We start from the raw sequence: 25,386 nt of genomic DNA on the forward strand, positions 1-25,386 counted from the left end.
GTATCTCACAAGTCCAGCTACTGTTTTCTGCTCACTTTCCCCTAGGCCTCATTGTTAATTGCAACATGCGCTTCTCTCTATTGCATTCTATGGTCTCTCTCTGGCACCCTCTACTTGTTTCTGCCCCAGACTGCCCCAATCTTAGATTGTCCAATAGCTTTGCTGTGTTTGAAACTAAACATCTTCTGCTAAGATTACTGCAGCACTTGTTTCTTGATTTTCTTGAGGTAGCACCAACTGATCATTCTCTCCTCCAACTCACCCTCCATCTTGGACTGGACCGCTATTCTTTTCTCTGTTCCTGTCTTTGTTTGTGTTCTGTACTTTCTGTTGACGTTCTGTGTGTAACCCCCACTAAGTTCTCTACACCAGGCTTTCCCTGTAGCAAATAGGCATACACGCCATTCGTGGAGGATGGTTAGCTCAGTTAACTGAATGGTTTGTGATGCAGAGTGATGCTAACAGAGTAGGTTCAATTGCTGCACTGGTTGAAGGTATCATGAAAGACTCTCCTTCTCAACCTCCCCTCTTGCCTGACCTTCAGGTTAAACACCACAAGTCTCTCACCATAAGGAGTGAGCAGTCTAGTAGACTGTGGTGACCTTTACCTTTGCTCTTACAAGACATTCTGGCTAAATTCATGAGAATCTTGCACCTAACTAGAATCCAGTTTACAAACAGAGACTACTTTCCTGTCAAAGATTCCTGTGTTTGGATGCCCATTGCCCCATTAATATACACTGGTGATGCAGTGGTTTACATCTCTAAAGTGTAGCATGGTCCTCTCTTGCTATACTTTTGGGCATTGAGTAGATCTGCAGTGCTGGCATCTGCTGACATTTGCAAGTGATTTGTAGCAGGCCACAGCAGTTAAAATTGGATATCATTGTACTTGCTGTCTGCTTGTAAAATACGGTGGCTCAGTGGTTAGCACTGCTACCCCACACTGCTTGAGACCTGGGTTCAATTCTGCCCTTGGGCGACTGTCTGTGTGGAGTTTGCTCATTCTCTCCTTGTCTGCGTGAGTTTCCTCCGGGAGCTCTGGTTTCCTCCCACAGTCCAAAGATGTGCAGGTTCGGTGGATTGGCCATGCTAACCAATCTAGGTGGATTATCTGCTACTCAGATGATTTATCTCTCTATCTTTGTGACATCTATCACATTTTATCTCTCTCCTCCTCCCTTGCATATGCATCACTTACTATCTTGTCAAGTGGAAATTTCTGAAATGAATCCAAGAAAAACATCTCAACTCATGTTTTACTTGACTATTGTCATGTCAGCAAGAAGAGCTGCCTGCTGGGGAAAAGATATTCCTGGCTTTGGCCAGATATTAATAAACTATTTATTTGGAGCTAAGGAGAAACAATTTAATTCACCAATAGATATTTAGATTGCAGCTTTTGCCTAAAAGCTCTAAGGAATAAGAAATGGAGAATAAAAGTAAAAAAAGCATTACGCAGAGGAACTGGTGTATATTGCAAAGTCCAGCAACTCCCTGAATAATTGTTCACTTTTGGTTAAAATATCAACTCTAAGCATAGACATGTTGAAATAGAAACATAGAAGGTAGGAGCAGGAGGAGGCCATTCGGCCCTTCGAGCCTGCTCTGCCATTCATCACGATCATTACTGATGGTCCAACTCAATTGCCTAATCCTGCTTTCTCCACATAATCTGTGTTCCCATTCACCCCAAGTGCTATATCTAGCTGCATCTTCATTACATTCAATGTTTTGGCATCAATACTTCCTGTGGATAATGAATTTCACAGGCTCACCACTCCTCATCTCCATCCTAAATGATTCACCCCGAATTCTCAGACTGTGACCCCTGGTTTTGGACACTCCCACCATCGGGAACGTCCTCCCTGTATCTACCCCGTCTAGTCCTGTTAGAATTTTTTAAGTCTCTGTGACATCCTAGCTCATTTCCCAGAAAAATCTGATTGTGTTTCATGTGTAGCAAGTAATTGTTATGTGCATTGTCTGATCTTAGGTATGCAAACATGGTAGCAACTTTATTACTGCAAGACTAAACAATGAAATTTATGTTAAATTTAATGCTTTGGTTGAGGTAAGAATGGTGGCAGGACTGGGTGAGTTCTTTCACTCTTCATTAGTATCACCTAATCTTTAACAATATTATTCATAAGTATTCAGAAGTCTTCAACGCAAATCCTGGAGTGCAGGTTCATAGCTTCTTGAACGTGGAATCGCAGGTGGATAGGATAGTGAAGATGGCATTTAGAATGCTTTCCTTATTGGTCAGAGTATTGAGTACAGGAATTGGGAGGTCATGAACAGGACATTGGTTAGGCCACTGTTGGAATATTGCGTGCAGTTCTGGTCTCCTTCCTAATGGAAGGAGGTTGTGAAACTTGAAAGGATTCAGAAAAGATTTACAAGGATGTTGCCAGGTTTGGAGGATTTGAGTTATAGGGAGAATTTAAATAGGCTAGGGCTGTTTTCCCTGGAGCGTCAGAGGCTGAGGGGTGACCTGATAGAGGTTTATAAAATCATGAGGGGCATGGATAGGATAAAGAGACAAAGTCTTTTCCCTGGAGTGGGGGACACCAGAACTAGAGGGCATAGGTTTAGTGTAAGAGCAAAAAGATATGAAAGAGACCTAAGGGCCAACGTTTTCACTCAGAGGGTGGTATGTGTATAGAATGATTAGCCATAGGAAGTGGTGGGGGCTAGTACAATTGCAACACTTAAAAGGTATCTGGATGGATATATGAATAGGAAAAATTTGGAGGGATATGGGCCAGGGGCTAGCAGGTGGGACTAGGTTGGGAAGGGATGTCTGGTCGGCATGAACGAGTTGGACTGAGACGTCTTTTTCCGTGCTGTAGATCTCTATGACTCTATGGCAAATCAGTACCGCTGACACGACATTTTCACATTAGTCTTGATTATAACCTGAATTTATATTAAGAAAAGAATTAAACCCACTGGATTTTGCTGCCTAATGGTCAGAATTGTGGGGTCTTATAGCCCTGTGATAGTGTCCCTACCTCTAGACCATGAAGGTTTAGGTTCAAGTCCCATCTGTTCCAGAGGTGTGCCACATGCATCTGAGCAAGTTGCTTAAAACAGCAATAAATAAAGATATGTGGAATATTTCCAGTTGTTCATCAAAGATTAATTCTTCTGTTTTTCTTTGTTACAGGCAACCAGCAACTTGTTGCAAGCAACCTCCACCAGGCATGCTCATTGTTTATTTTTACGCCATAATTCCAAATGAAATTAAATTTAATCAAAGATGTGATAAATTGTTTTTAGTTCATGGAAGTGGAAGGTCAATACTTGAAGACATTTCTTTCCGGTAAGATGAACATAAATGTATTGCACACCATAATGAACGGCAATCTCTATTTTGTTCACAGATAAAGAGACAGCTAGAAAGTGGGAAGCTTTAAAAAAATGGGATAACAAGGGTCTGGAGACTGTACGTTCCTGTGGGGATGAAGGACAAGGCTGTTGTAGGGAATGCTGATGACTAGGGAAATTGAGGTTTCGGTCAAAAAATGTGGCGCTGGAAAAGCACAGCCGGTCAGGCAGCATCTGAGGAGCAGGAGGATTGATGCTTCGAGTTTAAGTACTTCATCAGGATTCCAAATTGAGTTTTTTTGGTTAGGAATAAGAAGGAAGCATATGTAAGGCATTGACAGCAGACACTGAGTGAATCCCGAGAAGAGTATAAAGGCAGTAGGAGTATACTTAAGAGGGAAATCAGGAGGGCAAAAAGGAGACACGACATAGCTTTGGCAAACAGAGTTAAGGAGAATCTGAAGGGATTCTACAAATACATTAAGGGCAAAAGGGTAACCAGGTAAAGAATAGAGCCCCTTGAAGATCAGCAAAGCCACCTATGTGTGGAACCCTGAGGAGACGGGGCAGACATGCATCAGTGTTTACTATGGAGAAGGATATGGAAGATAGAGAATGTGGGGAAATAAACAGCAACATCTTGAAAAATGTCAATATTACAGAGATGGAAGTGGTGGACGTCTTAAAAGGCATAAAGGTGAATAAATTACTGTGACCTGATCAGGTATATCCGAGAACCCTGTTGGAAGTGTGGGAAGAGATTGCTGGCCCCCTTGCTGAGATATTTGTATCAATGATAGTCACAGAGGTGCTGGAAGACTGGAGGTTGGCTAACGTGCTGCCACTATTTAAGAAAGGTTGTAAGGAAAAGCCAGGGATCTTTAGGCCAGTGAGCCTGACATCAGTGGTGGGCAAGCTTTGGAGGGAATCCTTTATTTGGAAAGGCAGGACTGATTAGAGACAGTCAGCCTGGCCTTGTGCGTGTGAAATCATGGCTCACTACCTTGATTGAGTTGTTTTAATAGGTAACGAAAAGGGCAGAATGGTGGACATGATGTATATGTGTATACAGAACTGGCTCAAATATAGAAGACAAAGAGGGGGGAGGAGGGTTGCTTTTCAGACTGGAGGCCTGTAACCAGCAGTGTGCCACAAGGATTGGTGCTGGGTCCACTGCTTTTCATCATTCATATAAATAATTTGGATGTGAATATGGGAGGTATAGTTGGTAGGTTTGCAGGTGACACCAAATTTGGAGATGTATTGGACAGCAAGGAAGTACAACATGATCTTGATCAGACGGGCCAATGGAGTGAGGAGTGGCAGATGGAGTTTAATTTAGATAAATGTGAGGTGCTGCATTTTGGAAAGACAAATCAGGGCAGGACTTATACACTTAATGGTAAGGTCCTGGGGACTGTTGATGAACAGAGAGACCTTGGAAGTGGAGGTAGATAGGATAGTGAAGAAGGCATTTGGTATGCTTGCCTTTATTGGTCAGAATATTGAGTATAGGAGTTGGAAGGTCATGTTGCAGCTGTACAGGACTAGGAAATATTAGAACACTGCGTACAGTTCTGGTCTCCCTGCTATAAGAAGGATGTTACAAATCTTGAAAGGGTTCAGAAAAGATTTACAAAGATGTTGCCAGGATTGGAGGATTTGAGCAATTGGAAGAGGCTGAATTGGCTGGGGCTATATTCCTTGGAGTGCTGGAGGGTGAAGGGCATGGATAGTGTAAATAGACAAGGTTTTTTCCCTGGGCTGGGGGAGTCCAGAACAGGAGGGCATAGGTTTAAGGTGAGATGGGTAAAGGAATCTAAGGGGCAACTTTTTCACACAGAGGGTGGTATGTGAATGGAGCGAGCTGCCAGAGGAAGTGTCGCAGGCTGCTACAATTACAGCATTTAAAAGGCATGTGAATATATGAATACATGAATAGGAAGGGTTTAGAGGGATATGGGCCAAATGCTGGCAAATGGGACTAGGTTTACTTTGGATATCTGGTCATCATGAATGAGTTGGACCATAGGGTCTGTTTCCATGCTATATATCTCTATGTCGAAGTGATGTAGCCATAGTATCCCTGCATCTGGCCCAGAAAGTTCAGGTACTAGTCCCATCTGCCTTGAACCAATTGAGTCAAGTGTTTGGATGGCTGTGAGTATCGTGCTAATTTAATCACTGAGATGGTTATTCATAGCCTAGGATCAAAGTAGATTCTATTAGTGTAGTGATCATGTCCCGGTGTCTGTGTTGAAATTCCACCTGTGCTGAAGGTTTGCCACAGTCTTTTTCAACAGGTTGATTGCAAACTAACTTTTTTTAAGGCACAAAAGAATTGTGTCAGATCAGTTATATGTGTCACACAACCCCTGTTCTATCTTGTTACTCTTATTGAGCTAGGGTTCTAGAATGCAGACCCATGGCTGATTTTGTTTAGGGATACCTCTGTTTTGTCAATGGGATTTGAATTGCATTTTTTTTTGTATAGACTGAACACTAAACTCAAGGTTTTGGCAAATGTTAGTGTGTCACCAGGCCAAATATACAAGGTGGTTGTTTTTTCTGATTTTCTTTGTGTTATTTAGGAATATTAGTAAAACTGGACAACTTGTGCAACATTTCATAACTTTATCCCTCGGCATCAAAGGAAATGCCATCCCTTATTCCTATGCTGTACAGAAAAGGAATGAATGGATTCAAGAGATGACTTCACGGTTTTTAAACATACCTAATATAAGTGAAAATGGTAAGAAACCATTTAGTATCAGTATTATTATTTCTGTGTCTTGATGTTCTTGTTTGCTTGACAATACAATGTGAAAAGAACTGTACATATTATTAAAAGACAACGAGTACACATGAAAAATTTCTTATACAATGGTGCTCCACCTCAAAAGTATCTGTAAAAGTATCTGATAAACAGTCCTGTTTTGAGAAGGGAAATTTCCGTTGACAAGCTCACTTTTATAATGAGAATTGCTGTTTTCTAATCGCCTGAGGTCAAACAGGAGGTGGAACAGAAGCAAAAAACGGCTTTCTGCTTTTTCTTATAAGCAGCTTTCAAATAATACTATGCCTATGTTCTGTGTTCTACACCCATGGGTTTGTTACACCAGGTTTTTCCTCATAATTAAAATAAGTTTCTGCAAATTCAAGCTTTCATACCAGTCAGTAAATGGAACTCCAGTTGCAATTTTGTTTCTTCTTTTTCTTAATTTACTCTGCACCTTGGGTCCACAGATGGGTTCCGCACTTCAGCTCCGAACCTTTCCCAGTTGCTGTCCACCAAAGTCTCCTAATTATTCATGTTTCTCCCAAGTTTGTAATTTCTGGTTCATATATCCATCCAGATAATTGTACCAACCTCCGCCATATCCTCTGGTAGCTCGTTCCTTACACGCACCACCCTTTGCATGAAAAAGTTGCTTCTTAGGTCTCTTTTAAATCTTACCCCTCTCACCTTAAATCTATGTGAAGGTGTAGTTGACAGTGAAGAAGGTTACCTCAGAGTACAAGGAGATCTTGATCAGATGGGCCAATGGGTTGCGGAATGGCAGATGGAGTTTAATTTCAAAATATGTGAGGTGCTGCATTTTGGAAACACAAGTCAGGGCAGGATTTATACACTTAATGGTAAGGTCCTGGGGAGTGTTGCTGGACAAAGAGGTTTTGGAGTGTGGGTTCATAGTTCCTTGAAAGTGCCGTCACAGGTAGATAGGATAGTGAAGAAGGCATTTGATATATTCCCTTTATTTAGTGCATTGAGTATGGGAGTTGGGAGGTCATGACATAGCTGTACAGGGCATTGGTTAGGCCACTGTTGGAATACTGCATGCAATTCTGGTCTCCCTGCTATACGTAGGATGTTGTGAAACTTGAAAGGGTTCAGAAAAGATTTACAAGGTGTTTGCCAGGATTGGAGGGTTTGAGTTACAGGGAGAGACTGACTAGACTGGGGCTATTCTCCCTGAAGTGTCGGAAGCTGAGGGGTGACCTTATAGATGTTAATAAAATGATGAGAGGCACGGATAGGGTAATTAGACCAGATCTTTTCCCCAGGGTGGGTGTGTCCAAAATTAGGGGACACAGGTTTCAGGTGAGTGGGGAAAGATTTAAAAGGAAGCAATGGGGCAACTTTTTTATGCAGTGGATGGTGCATGTATGGAATGTGCTGCCAGTGGATGTGGTGGAGGCTGGTACAATTGCAATATTTAAAAGACATCAGGATTAGTAGCTGAATAGGAAAGGTTTTGAGAGGTATGGGCCAAATGTAGGCACATGAGTCTAGATTTATTTAGGATATTTTGTCAGCATGGATGAATTGGACTGAAGGGTCTGTTTCCATGCTGTACATCTCTATGACTCTATGACCCTATGACTTTTAGAGCTCCCACCTCGTCTCCCTACACCCAAGTCTCAAGATTCTGATCTCTCCCACAAGATCTATGCAGACTGCAATCCAGTAATTTTTGACATTTTCTTCGTGTTGTTTCCTATTATTGACCCATTGTCAGTGTTTCTCTGAAGGACAACACATCCACTTGCTCTGCTACTGTGGCCTGTGGTCTCCTCCTGGTCTGATTTACTATCTCTCTAGTCTTTGTGATTCATTTTGAGTACAGCATCAGAGAAGACAGCAGAGACCTACAAGTTGGGTGTCACTCCTGGCTCAGTTGTTTTGATATCACTTCAGGAGAAGTTTAAGTTTAGAGTTTTAGCACATTGTCCACTTTAACGCTCTGCAGTTCTGAGGGGCTAGTACATTGTTCCATTTGTTGTCTCCAAGATGATACATTAAATCTAAGCATGAATGATTCTGGAAACATAGCATTGCGTACTTACCTCCATTAACATCACAGAAAATGATTATCTCATAAACAATATGAAGGAGTTCCAGAACTGACAACAATTAGATGCACGGATTAAAATTTGAAGGAAGTGAGATTTTCATCCACTTCAGTTGGGTTTTTAAGTGCAGTGATGGACAGGACAGTAACATCTGCCTCACTTCAATCTCTTTACCCTTCAAATAAACCATCAGACCCTGCATCACTGATATCCAACACATGGATGTGCAAAAATCTCTGCCAAATATTTATTGGGAACATGAAAGCCATTATCTTTTCCTTAGCTTTATTTTAGCCTTCATGTGCTTTCCTTTATGTTTTTTGTTTTGATTAAACCATTGAAATTAGTTGGATCCATAAAGAGAACATTTTGAACAAGTGTTTCATTTATGCCCACGACCATCTCTTGCAGCTTCACTTTTAAAGAGGATTTAACACTTGACCAAGGAGGCTTGGAACTGAACCCTCAGTAATTGCCTGAATTTTTTAATCCTATTCTTAATGTCACGATAGTACAGGGGGGATTGTGCATACTGTCTTCATGTTTTGGATACATAAGTAACTGAGCATGTCAAAATAAAGTGACAGCTAACATAGCCTTGGCATGACTAGAATCAGCAAGTTTAGTGACCTCTTTGCTGTTTGACTTTTAAGGAAATGAACAATGGATAACCTCTACATGGTACATAGTACATATATGTGCCCATCACATTCTCATCCTCTCATGTTGAGTTCTGCTTTGTTAGCGTACACTCCATTCGTTCCATCAGATAGGGACTGCAGGATATAGTTTTGTGAAATTTCCTAACCTGTCACAAGAAACCTTAACATCTTTCATATTTTGACATTGCTATCAGAATTTTCAATTACCCTTTACAGCTTCTTGCTATACCTCAGTGCCATCCTTCCTTCATGTAGCTTTTCTATGGCCTGTGTGTGTCTTTGGGGACAGGAGGAGCCATGTGGTCCTGGGAGACCTGGATTATAAGGCCATTCCATCACTCCAAGGTATCACTTCCATGGTCACCAGCTCCTGGTCGTTCAGCAGCAATCCTTTCCTGATTCATCACAGACAATCCAAAAATAGGTGTGAAAGTAAATCTCAATGAAATTTACAGGTGGATAAGGATAGGTGAATGTGCCAAAAGTTGATAGATGGAATTTAACACGGATTCAATTGGAAGAAATTTGGTTGAAAAAGGACAGCTTATTATCTAAAATGGAGTGAAACTTCAAATGTTTCGGCGCAGGTAGATTTTGGTGTCCTCATCTATGTGAAAGCTAATGTGCAGCTACAGCAGGTAACGAGGGAGGCAAATAAAATTTTGGCATTCCTAGAGCAAAAAATGAAGTATAAAAAATAGGGAAGTGATTTTGTGGTCGTACAAGGCATTGTTGAGACTCCCATCTGCAGTACTGCTTACAGCTTTTGCTCCCCTACTTGAAAAAGAACAATTGCACTGGGGGCTGAGAAGGATCATTAGATTAATCCCAGAGGTGAGAAGATTGTCTTGCAAAGAGAAATTAAGCAGTGTCGGGCTATATTCATGAGAAATTAGAAGGATGAGAGAAGAACTAATTGAGATGTGTAAGATGCGAAAAGAATTGACTAAACGGAATTAGAGAGGATACTTCCTCTTGTGGGACAATCCAGAATGAGGGGGTCATAGTTTTTGGCTACAGCATGGCAGATTTAAAACAGAGAAGATGAATGACTTCTCAAAAGGTTGTGAATCTGTGGAATGTGTTACTCCAGAGTGTGGTGGATGCTGGGACACTGAATGAATATAAGGAGGTATTGTAGACATATTTGTCTTTATTAAAAGGTTAAGGAGAGCAGGCTGGAAAGTGAGTTGAGGCTGAAATGCAACTGTATTGAATGGCAGAGCAGTCTTGTGAAGCTGAATTGCCTCCTCCTGCTCCTAGTTCCTATTACCTGAAATTCAGGGGCGGAGTTCTGATGAATTGGTCCAAAACCTAATGGTGCATTAAATACGCCTCAAGCTTAAAACAAGCCGGGTTTATTCATCAACAGCAATTGGGCCTTCACATTCAGCAATTATTTACCAGCCTCCAATTACCCTATATCGAGCTCTTGCTGTCAAACTCCTATCTTTGACTGAACTATTCCCTTACCTTTTATCCTTCCAAGCAAATAAAAATGTAATGAAGGAATTTGATACTGAAGATAAATCCGATTTACTGAGAGATATTAATCGGTAACTTTGTTCCGTGGTGTTGGATAGGTTTGCTGGATTTTTATTCATTAAGTATAATGCAGTTCTTTAACAGGGGTCGAAAAACATTCACTTGGTGCACAATTTCCTGGATTAGAGTGATTTTGCTGTATCTGTTTGCCAAAATCAACATGTCAAAAGTTCCAGAGTTTTGTTCTTCATGAAGTATTGACTATCTCCTTTGCGGTTTCCGCAAAGACCGTTCCCTCCGTGACTACCTGGTCAGGTCCACACCCCCCTACGACCCATCCTCCCATTTTGGCACTTTCCCCTGCCACCGCAGGAACTGTAAAACCTGTGCCCACACCTCCTCCCTCACCTCTATCCAAGGCCCTAAAGGAGCCTTCCACATCCATCAAAGTTTCACCTGCACATCCACTAATATCATTTATTGTATCCGTTGCTCCCGATGTGGTCTCCTCTACATTGGGGACTGGGCGCCTCCCAGCAGAGCGCTTTAGGGAACATCTCCGAGACACCCGCACCAATCAACCAAACCGCCCCGTGGCCCAACATTTCAACTCCCCCTCCCACTCTGCCGAGGACATGGAGGTCCTGGGCCTCCTTCACCGCCGCTCCCTCACCACCAGACGCCTGGAAGAAGAACGCCTCATCTTCCGCCTCAGAACACTTCAACCCCAGGGCATCAATGTGGACTTCAACAGCTTCCTCATTTCCCCTTCCCCCACCTCATCCTAGTTTCAAACTTCCAGCTCAGTAACTGTCTCCTTGACTTGTCCGGACTTGTCCGACCTGCCTATCTTCTTTTCCACCTATCCACTCCACCCTCTCCTCCTTGACCTATCACCTTCATCTCCTCCCCCACTCATCCATTGTACTCTATGCTACTCTCTCCCCACCCCCACCCTCCTCTAGTTTATCTCTCCACGCTTCAGGCTCACTGCCTTTATTCCTGATGAAGGGCTTTTGCCCGAAACGTCGATTTCACTGCTCATTGGATGCTGCCTGAACTGCTGTGCTCTTCCAGCACCACTAATCCAGTATTTGGTTTTCAGCATCTGCAGTCATTGTTTTTACCTTATCTCCTATGATGGCATGTCTGGTTACCTAATGAGGAAAATGATAAGTTCCTGTTGTGCTTTAGAAGCAGAAGCATTTTCACAATTGACTTCCAGTGTTCCACAAAACAATTTAGTTCCACAATTACTTGATTACAACAGCTTGTGAGCCAGAAAGACATTGACTAATTGACATTTATTTCCCAACCAAGACTCAGTGGGTTGATTGGCCTCTTTTTGTGCTGTAAATTTTCTGGGGATCTTTGGTTTTTGGAATCATTGTATTGAAAGTGACTCTATATTTGGAGGAGTGCAACTTGAGGATCATTTTCATTTGGGAAATGTATTGATGAATTAACTGCATAAATAACGTCTTTTATAAACCAATGGATATTTTACAGATTTCCTACTTCTGAGGAAGGGCCTGAAATGTTCACTCTGATTTCTCTGCACAGATGCTGCCAGACCTGCTGGGCTTTTCCAGCAATTTCTGTTTTCATTTTTGATATAAGCAGAAACATGTTTTGAAATAATTTTCTGATTTATTTTATTTTAAGAATGGCACCAGTATGATGGCATCATGAACTTTCCACTCTCAAGGGATTTTATGAATACAATGAGAAATATCTTGTCACCCAGAATGACTTCTGCTGAAAGGATTTTTCAGTCAAAGCGTACAGGAGGTCAAGTTATGCTGCAGACTATCTTTAACCTTCTTGAATCTTTGAATAATGAAGGATTTGAGCAAATTAAGCTACGACTGAAGCATTTTCAGATGTGCCAACAGATGACTTTTGACCTTGAAATGTATACAAATATGCAAACTGATTTTGATGAAAAAGAGGTAAATATTTTTTCACAATTATTACATATAGATGGATTGTCCTAAGAGGAAAGATTAATAAACTGGGTCTATATTCTGTGGAGTTTAGAATAATGAGAGGTGATCACATGCAACATACAAAATTCTTGCAGAGATTGACAAGGTAAGTGAAGGAAAGATGTTTCTCCTGCCACAGGGATTCAAGAACCGGGGCAAAGCCTTGGAAGAAGTGGGAAACCATTTTGAGAGGTTTCAGAGATTATTAATTACATACATCCCATCCCATTACGATATCCACTGATTCCTTGTGCCAGTGCTATCCTTGAGAGGCATCTGCTCTCCGAGACAGGCCACACTGCTCCTCTTGTACGTGGGAATACTGTGGTAATGTGCATGGTCAGTCAGCCCTCATCCTGTAGTGTACTGATGCTTGTCTGCATTATTCCCATGCTCCTTGAACATTCCACCACCCCACCCATCACCATGCTTAATCCCACCTGCACAAATGTCTCTCCTTGACTCTTCAGTTCCTTTGGCAGTGATCCAGCTAATGCACCTACAAACTCTCAGGACTGTGTTTGTCCCCAGTTTCTAACCAACTTTGTAAAGCAACCCCTTGATGGAACAGACCAGACCCCTGACTACTGTCTTTTCAGCTCCCTGACTGATGACATACAAATCCCCCTGACTGTGCCGCTGGCCCTATAGGACTGTATTTGGTCATATCCCTGACAGTGAGTGTCCCACTGACCAAGGCTAAACTAGTTGAGCTGTGTGTGGACTGTGCCTCTGACTAATTGTGTACCAGGAGTTCCTGACCAACAATAATGCCTCCCTCCCCTTTATTCCCCAACTTCTTGACTGGACTGAAGACGAGCCCCCACCCACTTTCCAACATGGCCACCTGCAGTGGAACATGTCTCAGTGTGCTGACAAGAACCTGTCTATGTACCTGTGCACAAGAGCTCATCAACATTGATAGTTTGGCTTTGAGCTGAAGTGCCAGGGCAATAACTGGTATGGCAAGGCAGGCAAGACATGGATGCTGTGAGCAAGAGGGTGAACACTGAGACAGCAAGCAGGCAGCCCCGAGATGCAGCCTGGTCCGCTCATTAGCTGTGTGCCTATCCCTGTGCATAATATCACTTTTCTACAGCATTTCAATGTCAGTCATCAGTGAGTGTAGCAATGTAAGTCCGTGCATCTTAAGTATCCTGAAGGTTGATTGGAGAGCAGCCACGGTACGGTAGTGAAGATTTGGGTGCCAGTGACCCTGGGTGAGGGAGGTGTGCAGCCAGTGCAGATGGATCATACCCTGAGATGCTGTTTGTTGCTGGGCAACATGGAGACTCCTCACAGCCAGTGGCGAGGTGAAGTCACAGCAGACCTGCTCTGACTTTCCCATATCAAGATTGCTGTATGCCTAGCTTGTCTGGCATGGTTGATTGTTAATGAAGTGAATTGGGCCCTTAACAAGGTATTTACAAGTTCTGATCCCTCCTTTTGGATTCATGGGATTGCCGATTGGCCAGCATTTATTGCCAATCCCTAGCTGCCCTTGAGAAGGTGGTGGTGAACTGCCTTCTTGAACTGCTGCAGTCCATGTGCTGTGCTTAATTGACGACTAGCGGAAAACTCACCATACCACTCAGCAAAAGCATAAAAAGTGGAGCAAGATGCCCCCTGTGTCAAGGTAGGCCTGGTCCCGGAGGCCTGGGTTCAAGTCCAACCTGCTCTGGAGGTGTGTAATAACATCTCTGAACAGGTTGATTAGAAAATTAGGTAAAATAAAAAGTTTCAGAGATTTTTAAAAATTCACTTTTACCAAATGCTTTCCTGGATAGGTGCCTCTGCAGTAGATAGTTCAGTTCAGAAGAAGTCTGTTATGTTGTCAGCTCTCTTCTCAAAAGTAAAATGCTTAAGCCCACTATCCTTGTAAATTGCTTCTTCTCTAACCTGTCTCTTTCCGTTCCAAATTCCATCATTGTGCAATCACATCCCATCTTTCATCCATCTTTCCTAAAATTCCATATTTGGAGCTCCCACCTCCCTTACAGTTTCCTATCCTGTCAGGCTTATGCTGAAACATCGATTGTCCTGCTCCTTTGATGCTGCCTGACCTGCTGTGCTTTTCCAGCACCACACTTTTTTGACTCTGATCTCCAGCATCTGCAGTCCTCGCTTTCTCCTACCCTGCCATAGTACCAAAACGAATGTCACCTTGAGTGACTGTGATGAGGGCAAATTGGCAATGAATTATGGAGCATTGGCTGACAGACATGATGTTTTGAAGCTTTTTGAGGCTGCTCTCTCCCCTTACTAACCTATACTCTTTCTGCTATCCTCACCATGGGAACATGGCAATTTCCTGCCTTGGTGTCCGTTGCTCACTGGCGATATGTTAATACAGTTCAGAGTTTAGAGTTGCACAAATGAAGAAGGGACGCTTCCAATTGATGCTAGTGATTTTGGAATAGTTTAACATAAAATTCAGATTTTCTTATTAGTTGAAGCAAATTTCTGATTCCTTCTAAGTTATTGAGTGATCAGAGAAAGGAGTGAACCTAATAAACCACTCAAATGGAAGTTTTGTATGTTTTTCAGTTTGAATGTTGTCTTGCAGCATGAGCTAACAGTTGTATTCTCATAGAAAACTTGCACAAGAGGTGAGAAGTTGAAAATGTAACTTGAATTCCTCAATATTAAATCTAATGCTTTATTACAAGTGTCATTTCTTTTTCAAAAGCAAGTATTTATTTGGTTTCTATTTCCCAACAATTTATTTTTGATTTGAATTACAGGTTAACAAATTGATAATTGAGCAGGTGAAGAAATTCCTGCTTCCTTACACTAAAGATGCAAAAAATTCCAAAAGAATTGTGAAAAATCCATTTGTAGCTGGAATGGTGGCATTTGTTATTCGGAACCATTGCTCTTTGGTATTGGATGCAAATGACTTGATAACTATCTGTCATATGTTACAAATGCCTCAGACATGTACAGAAGAGCATCTTCAACACTTGAAAGAATTTGCAATATTTTTCCCAAAACCTCAATAGTAAGTTCAGTGAATTAATTTTACTTTTATATCTTGCCTTGCATTTTACCTTTCTTTTCCTGACTGTCAAAATCTGTTGGGATTTTAGAGCTCCAACCCAGAATTTGCTTTCAATTGCATATTTTTATTATACCATTTTCTGATTATGTACAAGATGTAACACAAAAAAAGATATTGCATAGAAAATCAGATAAGCTTTTTCCAACCCATGGCAATAATCAGGTATGCATGAGTGATAGTTCAATCTCTCAGACTTGAAGCGAAGGGATTGATCTGGAACAGCACTACAATAAATTACATTCACATGTCCAGCTGTCTGTTCTAACAATACTACTGTGTGTTCTCTTTCTTGCAATTTTCTCCCCTCTGTCTGTGTCTTTATCTTTGTTTTGGATTTATGTGTTCCTTGCTCCAAAGTAATTCAAGTCTATTATGAACTTTTTAAAATAGTTAGAAAGGGGGGTATGGACTATTTTATTCCAGAGAACCAGCTGGGATAGGATGGAACTGGAGCAAATCTTTATATGCTTTTATATTTATTTAGCATTACACATTACAAAGATTGAGGTTCTTATGTCCAAAAATGGAACAAATAGCAACACCTTCTTCTAGAGCAGGCAGACTATTCTAAGCAGAAGGCACTTGAGGATTTTGTCTCTGAACTAATTGATGGTGACTACCCTGAGGTCTCTTGGACTGAGTGCTTGGCATGGACAGTTGGGTGATCAAATAACATGCAATCTCGGTGATCAAATAAAATTTTCTGCAGCATTTCATCAATCACAAGATGATCCCATGAATAGAATTTGCTACTGAAAGGACTTTCAGCTGTGGTGTTCGTGGCCATGATATTCATATTTCCAATAGTCTCCAAACTATTCCATTTTCACAAATGTACTGAGTCTAGTCCATTGTCCATTGCAGTGTCTATATTGATCCTTTTGTCCTTACTGCACATTACTGTAGTAAGACTAAATCTAGTTGTCGAGCATACAAAATTTAAAGTGAAAATATTACGTCTTTGTCCCAAATCTTTAGATGCATGCCAGGGGCCTTTTATTGCCCTGTGCTGATATAGCTTACAATAAGCAGTGGAGACATTCTCTGATATTTAATACAAATGTCACATTTATCATGAATCTCTATTCACTCCATATATTCATCAACCATATCTGCATCTTTTAGCAGCCATTTTCAACCTTTGGCAAATAAGTGAAAATATCATTATTGTGACTTTAAGATTATTTTCTCTTTGATTCATATTGCCAGATCCCATTAACATTTGTCTAACAGTCTGATAAAAGATGCCAGATTTTATTAAAGGAATACAGTAATTTCCTGACAGAGTGAAACTGCTGATCCACTAACCTTCCAAAAACACTGCCTTATCATGTTCAATGTCGAGTTTCATTTTCACCCTTTTGCATAGGTTTATTTAACAGCATAGATATCTCAGTAGATTCTACATCTTTAATTATAAAATTGCTTACTCCAACTATCTTACATGGAATTACAACTCTATGTGGTGACCTCAATGTGTTATATCACCGACCCTAAATCAAGTAGTACTTTTATATTTCTTAACTTATGTCAATCCTCACTCTATTGTAAATCAAGGCAATGCTTTCACTATTTTATCGCATATGATCGTAGTTATCCAATCACATTATTTAATAATGTGCAACCATCACGTTCATCACCAGACTAAACCCTTTGTGACATGTATTCTCCAGTTCTGTCTTCTGCTATAATATGCAGAATTGTTAAATGTGTATTCTTTTTAAATCTGCCTTCTCCAACCATTCCATTGCATTGATGTTTGCATCCAGTATCTGGGTCATTTTGAAATGTGGGCATCATTGAGTGCACTGGTCTTTATGTGTCACCTTGGCATGTCCTATTTGTTCCAAATTAAAAATCATACCACACCAGGTTATAATCCAACAGTCTTATTTGGAAGCACTAGCTTTCAGAGCGCTGCCTCTTTGTCAGGTAGCTAGTGGAGCAGGATCATAGAACACAGAATTTATAGCAAAAGATCGTACTGTCATACAACTGATGCAATATATGAACAAACCTTGATTTCTGGCAAGTCTTTCATCTTTTAGAATGGATTGCAGGTTTAAATTTATTAATATGTAAATCCCAGAACTTCTTTCAAGTCACGTACCCAAGGTAACAAGGTTTTATAAAAATAAAGCTGACATCTGAGCTCAGACAATGCATTAAAGGTGTCAGGTTAGAGTCTATATGTATTCTAGTCTTGAGTCAGACTGATTCTGTTTCCAAAGTAGGAATTTATAAAATGTCACATGGATTGACTGCCTACAGATTGTGTCCTTTTTTAACACTATGATCTTTTGCTATAAATTCTGTGTCCTATGATGTTGTGTGATTTTTAACTTTGTCCACCCCAGTCTAACGCCGGCACCTCCACATCACGGTTATTTGTTTCAGGAAGATTGAAGCAAATAACTAAATCTCCAGGAATCTTTTGAAGGCTCTCCACTCCCCAAACACTAGTTAGTACCAGGCTTCTGTGTCTATGAGACATGTTAGCACAATCCAGCAATGCAAATGTCACTACTGATCCAGGGATCCTCAAATTACATTATAAGAAGGTTATACTGTTTACATATGTCAGTGTTAAAAACCTTTACTTTTTTTAGTGTCTTCCCGTCATTGTACAGCGATATTCAGAAAAAAACATGACTGACCAGACAGCTTAATCTTGAGTAGTAAACACAAGAGGTTAGGAATAAAATTACCCAATGACTCTGCTTTATAACTCAATATTATCGTGGCTGATGCACAACTTTAACTCCACTTTCTCACCCACTCCTCATTTCTCAATTCCCTGATCAAACATCTGTTACCCCAGCCTTGAATAAATTCAGCAAGGGCATGTACACAACCCTCTGGGGTAGAGAATTCAAAGATTCTCAACCCTCTCAATCTCAATCCCAAATGATCATACTGCACTCCTTTATCCTGAGATGGTACCCTTGTATTTTTGATGCCTCAGTTAGCAAAAGCTGTCTCTCAGTGTTTACCCTGTCAATCCCATTCAGAATCTTAAATAAAATGCATAGAAGTGTTACATATTCTTCCTTTATCTGTTTGTAGAGCTCAATACATTTTCTTTTGCACTTTGGATAATAATGTATCTTCAAAGCAGTCTATCTGAGTAACTCACAATAAATTTTGTTAACTGGCTCACCGAATCATTTTTTTTCTGAGGAACAGATATAAATAGTTCCTTCGTTGGGTTTGGCCTGGCACTAACTCTATAATTGTATTGCTTTCCAGTACGTGTACAGCATTGATTAACTACTGCATTTCTCAAGAAGTTTTGGAGTTTGTGCAAGTTGTACCACTTCTTCACTGGTGTACAGAACAGCATCAACCACCAGTGAGCAGTGACACCAGTTCCAGCAAATTAGAACCGCTGCAAAGACTTCAGTATGAAAGCTTTCGATACAGAATAAGAGAGAAATGTGAAATAAGAAGGTAACATTTATAAGTATTTTAACTATCTTCTGGTAAACTTTGATGCACAATCTTAGTGCAATGGTGTTCAGGATTGGTTAATTTGTAATCTATTTCATTAAAGATACTCTAATGATTCCAGTATGATTATTTTTCAGTTGTTGATACTTCTCTGACTGGCTCAGCATTCCTTCCCTATCCTTAATTGCAAGATGCCTTTGGTGGTCTATTTGGTACAAGAATTTCTACGGTTATTCAGAAAGATTTGTCCCATATGGAGTAGATGATCAAAATATTCTGTTACCACCATGTTAGTGCACAGGATGAATCTGCGGTTTGTCTCCATATTCTTTCAGACAAGGAAGGCAAAGATAGGTTTTTGAAGAATAAAGGAATTAAGGGTTACGGTGAGCTGGCAGGTAAGTGGAGCTGAGTCCATGAAAAGACCAGCCATGATCCTGTTGAATGGCAGAGCAGGCTTAACAGGCCAGATGTTCTTATGTGCTTTATACTTGCAGCACCAAGAGCTTCTATGTGTATAATAATCCTTTTAATGTAGAAGACTATGCAAATGAGTTATAGCCGCACAGGGAGTCTTTTTTTTCATTCATATGTGGCATGTGGGTGTTCCTAGCTGGGTCAGCATTTATTGCCTATCCCTAGTTGCCCTCAAGAAGGTGTTGGTGGATTTTCTCCTTGAACCACTGCATTCCATTTGCTGCAGGTAGACCCACAACATCATTAGAGAGTAGCTTAAGAATTTTGACCCTACGTTACTGAGGGAATGTCAATATGTTTTCAAGTCAGGTTGGCGAGTGGCTTGGAGGGGATCTTGCAGGTGGTAATATTCTCATGTAACTACTGCCCTAATCCTTTGAGATGACATTGGACATGGGTTTGGAAGGTACTGTGAAAGGAATCCTAGAATAAGTTCTATGAAAGAGGTTTTAAGCAGTTTTTAAAGCAGGGGTGAGAGGCAGGAATACATAGAGCATGGGGTAAGCTCAAAGCTTGGAACCTTGGCAGCTAAAGGCACTACCACCAATGGTGGAACAATTAAAACAGAAACATGCAATAATTCAGAACTGGAGCAGAAACGGAAATCTGAGTATTGTGGACAAGGAACTATTGAAAGTCAGCAAGCACGAGATGAATAGGAGTTGGAGCAATGTAGCATAAAGGCAGCCGAGATATGGCTGAGTTCAAGTTTGTGGAGAATGTAAGTTGGGTTACCAGTCAGCAGCACATTGGAGTAGTCAAGCTAGGAGATAACAAAGGCATGGATGAAGTAAGGAAGTAACTGGTGATGTTAGGAAGGGAATTAAGTGGTGACAATTAATGGAAAAGTTGGAAAAGTTTGAATTTCAAACTTTCAACTAAATGAAAGATTTAAGTTAAATTTTATTTTACACTTACAAGTAAATAACACAGATGTGTTACATTGCAAAAGTTAGGGTTTTGGACCCTGGCTTGTATGTTACTGACTATAGGAGATGAAGAGCGACAGGCTGGTGTGTAATTTATCAGCTTCGCTTATACTCTTTATAACGCTGAATTGTGTTGTGCAATTATTGATTCATTTGATATAAAAGCAGAGTGACGTTTTCATTCCATTGTTAGTGCTTATCTGTAAATGATGTTGTCTATCTTTTATAGACAACATCATTTGCAGATAATTTATGTCATAGACAGAGATGGTGCCAGTGAAAAAGCCTGTGATACATTGATTCAACCGTATAGGCTTCATAGACCTTTCCCCACTCTGCTTTCTGCATGTCATGCCCATTTTGGATCAACTTTGTGCTGGAAGCCAATGGCTGATTTATTTAACGCAAGGTTCTGCACCTAAATTTCCAACATGTACAAAGTTCCGTTCATTTCTATTATCCATTCCTTAACCCATTATTGATTGCATCTGAAAGATGGTGTGAAAATAGAAGCTTAATTGCACCAAAGCTGCCTTGAACTATTTCTTACTTGTTTCTGATTAACTACAGCTTACCAATGATCTCGTAGTGTTATGGAAAATTGGGAAACCTTGGCTTGAATGGATAGATTCACAGTGACACTCATCTTGAGATAAACCTGACTGCAGACAGTACTGAACACATTATGCTGAAATTTAGTTGATTAGAGGGATTCTAAAATACTCCATAATGATTAGACTCCTTGAGCATGTTCCATTATCCAATGAGATAATGGTTAACCCACATTTTAGATCCATCTGTTGTATCTGTCTTTGTTACAAAACAATACAATACAGCGTAGGAACAGGTCTTTCAGCCTACCAAGCCAGTCTAATCCTTATTTAGACCCATTACTTATTGCCCATGCACAGTTTCTATCCATCTGTTCATCTCATATTCATGTGTCTATCAAGATACACCTTAAATGTTGCTAATGTGCCTGCTTCCACTACCTTCACTGGCTGTGCCTTCCAGGCACCCAACCATCCTCTGTGTGAAACATTTTCCCTGCACTTCTCTGCTCAACCTTCCCCCTCTCACCTTGAACCTGTGCCGTCCTGTGATTGATCTTTCCACTCCGGAGAATGAGCCTCTAACTATCCAGAAAGTATCTTAATACTCTCACCTCACTTAAAATTGATCAATTCCAGTTTTTAAGTTTTTCCACTGACTTCAATGAGTTGTAGTTGGGGGTGAGGTGGAGTGTGTTTCAGATTTCTTCTGCTCTTTGTGTGAACAGGTGCTTCCTGAAATCACACCTGAACAGTCTATCTCCAGTTTTATCATTATGTGCTCCCTTGTTCTGGACACCCCCAGTAGCGGAAATAGAAAAACTATCAATTCCATTGATCATCTTAAACATCTCAATTAGCTGACTTCTTCATCTGCTGTACTTTATAGATTGCATGGATGTGTAGTGTTTGCAACACATTTAAAATATTTATAATAATTTATAGAGATAAGAAAAATATACACAAACGTGAAAGAAATGTAACAACTTTTGAGACGTGTGCTTTCTATTTTTGCTTTAGAAAATTACTGGAACTCATGTTCCAGATGAAGCCTATGATTGAGAAGGACCCAAAACTGGTTCTCACCTGGTTTTCACTGATTGCGACTGATGATATTCCTGAATATTCAAAGGAAATGGGAATGGCCCTAAAACATGTTGCTCAAGAATTAATGGACAGATTGCAAGAATCTAAAACAAAAATGAGAAATTCTAACTTTAAACTGTGCAACCAAGATTTTCAGGTTTGTTTTAAGTGTTTTTTTGTTAATGTGTTTCAAACTTACTGGTGTTCATCACAAACTACACTCATCCTGAAGATTCATTATAAAACTGCACCCTTTGTAATTTACATTGGAACAGCTGTCCATGTTACAGTCATAGAGTCGTAGAGATGTACAGCACAGAAACAGACCTTGTGGTCCATCTCACCCAACCAAATACCCTCAAGTAATCTGGACCCATTTGCCAGCACTTGCCCCATATTCCTCTAAATTCTTCCTGTTCATGTACCCATCCAGATGCCTTTTAAATGTTGTAAGTGTACCAGTCTCCACCTCTTCCTCTGGCAGCACATTCCAAACACGCACCACCCTCTGCATGAAAAAGTTGCCCCTTGGGTCCCTTTATGTGAGTGCATCACTCTGCCAGATTTACAAAATGGATGCTATTTTGATTGTTCAATATAAATGGTGCAAAATTCTGTTGTGCAGTGCCTGTTTCTTCAATGGTGAAGGTGCCACACACCAAATTGTCTAGGACATTACTCTTGTTTGTAGATGTATGAAGAGCAGACAGATCATGATGCCAATCAACATCTAATGCTGATTCAACAGCAGAGATGCAAATTTAGAACTCAACCTTCCATCTAACATTGTGTTATGTCCTTGTATAGTGCACCAGAGAAAAATAGGTGGAGCCAGTACTGTATATGGCTTTGTGAGAATCACCGATTTCCCCTGCTCAGAGATAGTTGGGTTTTTTTGACTGGTAAAGGGAACACTGGTTATGGGGAGAAGGCAGGAGAATGAGATTGAGAAACACATCAGCCATGATCAAATGGTGGACCCGATTTGATTGGCCAAATGGCCTAAATCTGCTCCCATATCTTATGGTTTTATTGCCTCATGGACAGCATACAAGTTGCTCTGAGATGTACTTCAAGCTGATGGAATAGCATTCACTCAATATCCAGCTTGTGCGTTACCGTTCTGAGGAATCATGCAAGCAAATGGCCAATATCCTGATAGAAGTGGCTGGGGCAAACAACTAGGGTAGATTGGGGAAACTATTATTGTTAGTTGGGGAACCTAGGATTAGGGGACATAATCTAAAATATAGCACCAGACCTTTTTACAAAGGATGTTTGTACTTTCTGCAAATAATAATCGATGCTGGATCAATGGTTAATTTCAAAGTTGAGATTGATACATTTTTGTGGACCAAAATATATGAAGGGATCTGAGGGAAACTTTAAGGCAAAGTTAAGTGACAGTTCAGCCAAGATCATAATTGGATGGTGGAAGAGGCTTGAAGGGCCAAATAGCTTCCTTCTGTTCTTTAGTTTTCGAGCAATGACACTTTCATTCTGTACTAGTCTGTTGTATTGACTACATTTGAGTCACTGCAACAAACCAGAGGGTAGTTATTGGTTGAGAAGGGCTATCTGTTCAACATATGGCTCATGAGGCCAACGCACAACTTTCCCAAACATAGGCAGCATGCATCGAACAAAGAACTCGCTGCCACACAAAATGTGTTCAAGCAGACCAAGGTGGGGAAGGGGGGGAGCGGATTTCAAATAATACTTTCACTGTTTGCTCAGTTCTAGTGGAATTCTGTATTGCAAGTCACAATTCATTGTGGTCTACTACAAGCTGCGCCATCTCACCCTGCAACCAGGAATGCAGTGATAGCTGAGGAGCAGAAAGGAAATGGGAAATCAATAACTGCACCCCCTTTCTGAGCCTGATTTTTAGTGTTTGACTCACCTGACTGTGATTCGAGTGAATGCACCCCAACTCCCCCATTCAATAGCAATTCCAAGCCTGACCACCTCCCTGTAACTGAACCTCCCTGTCCTCTTGGCCACCATTATGAACTAGACGTTCCCAAGCAACTTTATAAATCAAGCTAACCTTTTATTTAATTTGCCTCTTCTACCTTCTATATAAAAGTCCTTGTGCTTTCCCTTGATTCCTGCCTTTTACGTGTCTTTGCCTATCTTAGTGTTTCCACCAGTCTGACCCCAGTGACTGCAGCATCATTGACGGAAGGCTGCTGACATCCAGTCGGAGAGTCTGCAGATGGTCTTGCAGTTGAGCATTTCTAGAAACATTGAAATTAGGAGCAGGAGTAGGCCATTTAGCCCTTTACACCTGCTCCGCTATTCATCATAGCTGATCATCCAACTCAGCTGCCTGTTCCCGCCTTTCCCTGATATCCTTTAGCACTAAGTGCAATGTCCAATTCCTCCTTGCAATCATTAAATGTTTCAATTGTAGTTTTAAAAGTCTCAGGTTTAGACTGCACCACTTCATGCGTGGCCATACTCTGGGCTGTGTGGGAGAGGCACAGTGGAAGGGACAGTGCTGAGGGTGTGAATGCTTTCATCTTAGAGAGGATGGAAGGGTCGGGCTCTATGAAACAAGTGCCATTCCCTAGGCACCTCCAAATTCGTGATTTCCTGGGCTGCTGTATTAGTCTGTTCGCTCTATCCACAACAATGATGACAACAGGCTGAAGTTTAGCAGCAAACACAGCACCAAACTGAAGTTATGTAACTTTAGTCTGGGCTCCCATCACATCACCCGGATGGTGGGTGACTTCTGCTTGTGTTGCAATGGAAACTGAGGTATCTAGCATCAAATTCAGCCTTGTTCTTGTGTGTTGATCTCCATTTCCACACTAGGAAGAGCATTGCAAACTCTTCATTACCACTTTATGATTTGTTGAACGTTACAATCAGTAAACTTAAGGATTGTCTCATTATTTTGCAGGCATTTGGCAAAATCATCTCTTTTATTAAAGAAATGGTAGACCACCAATCGGAAAGGTAAATTTTATATATCAGATATCATTTGGTTATGACAAATATTAACTATGTTTGTTTATCTGAAACAAAAACAGGAATTGCTGGAAAAGCTCAGCAGGTCTGGCAGCTTCTGTGGAGATAAATCAGAGTTAATGTTTCAGGTGGAGTGACCCTTTCAGAACTGAGGGTCACTCAGCTCTATTTTTGTTTCCAGTTTGTAGCATCTGTAGTTCTTGCAGTTTTTAGGTTATTTCCTAGGTAAAGCACTGTTAACTAAAATAGTGTTCTCACAATTTGTCTTCCTCTGGTTTTCTTCCCTTCCCTTCAGAACTTTTCTGAAACGCTTCACATCAACATAGTTTTCATTCCATTTCCTTAATGAACCTCATTGAATGTTCAACATGGCCTCCCTTTCCCTGCCTACAACTTGTAGCAGACTAACCTGTTGTTGGCGTGGTTACAGTTAAATGTTTCATTCACTTTCGCAAGAATCGCAAAACAAGTTTTATTTTCATAATGTACCTTTCTCATATATAAAATATCCCCCAAGTTGCTTCCCAGAAA

The 25,386-nt window shown here is 40.8% G+C and overlaps 1 protein-coding gene across 1 annotated transcript in view; it reads left to right on the forward strand.

Moving 5' to 3' along the window:
• Positions 1-25,386, forward strand: part of LOC140464041 (E3 ubiquitin-protein ligase rnf213-alpha-like) — a 158,271-nt gene that overhangs the window by 25,822 nt on the left and 107,063 nt on the right. The window contains exons 12-18 of the mRNA XM_072558680.1: positions 3,173-3,328; positions 5,925-6,085; positions 12,000-12,286; positions 15,067-15,323; positions 18,633-18,833; positions 21,811-22,033; positions 24,788-24,843. Coding sequence (XP_072414781.1) covers positions 3,173-3,328; positions 5,925-6,085; positions 12,000-12,286; positions 15,067-15,323; positions 18,633-18,833; positions 21,811-22,033; positions 24,788-24,843 — 1,341 coding nt within the window. The remainder of the gene's footprint in view (positions 1-3,172; positions 3,329-5,924; positions 6,086-11,999; positions 12,287-15,066; positions 15,324-18,632; positions 18,834-21,810; positions 22,034-24,787; positions 24,844-25,386) is intronic.

This window comes from Chiloscyllium punctatum, chromosome 39, assembly GCF_047496795.1.
Source record: "Chiloscyllium punctatum isolate Juve2018m chromosome 39, sChiPun1.3, whole genome shotgun sequence".
Classification (NCBI taxonomy): Eukaryota; Metazoa; Chordata; class Chondrichthyes; order Orectolobiformes; family Hemiscylliidae; genus Chiloscyllium; species Chiloscyllium punctatum.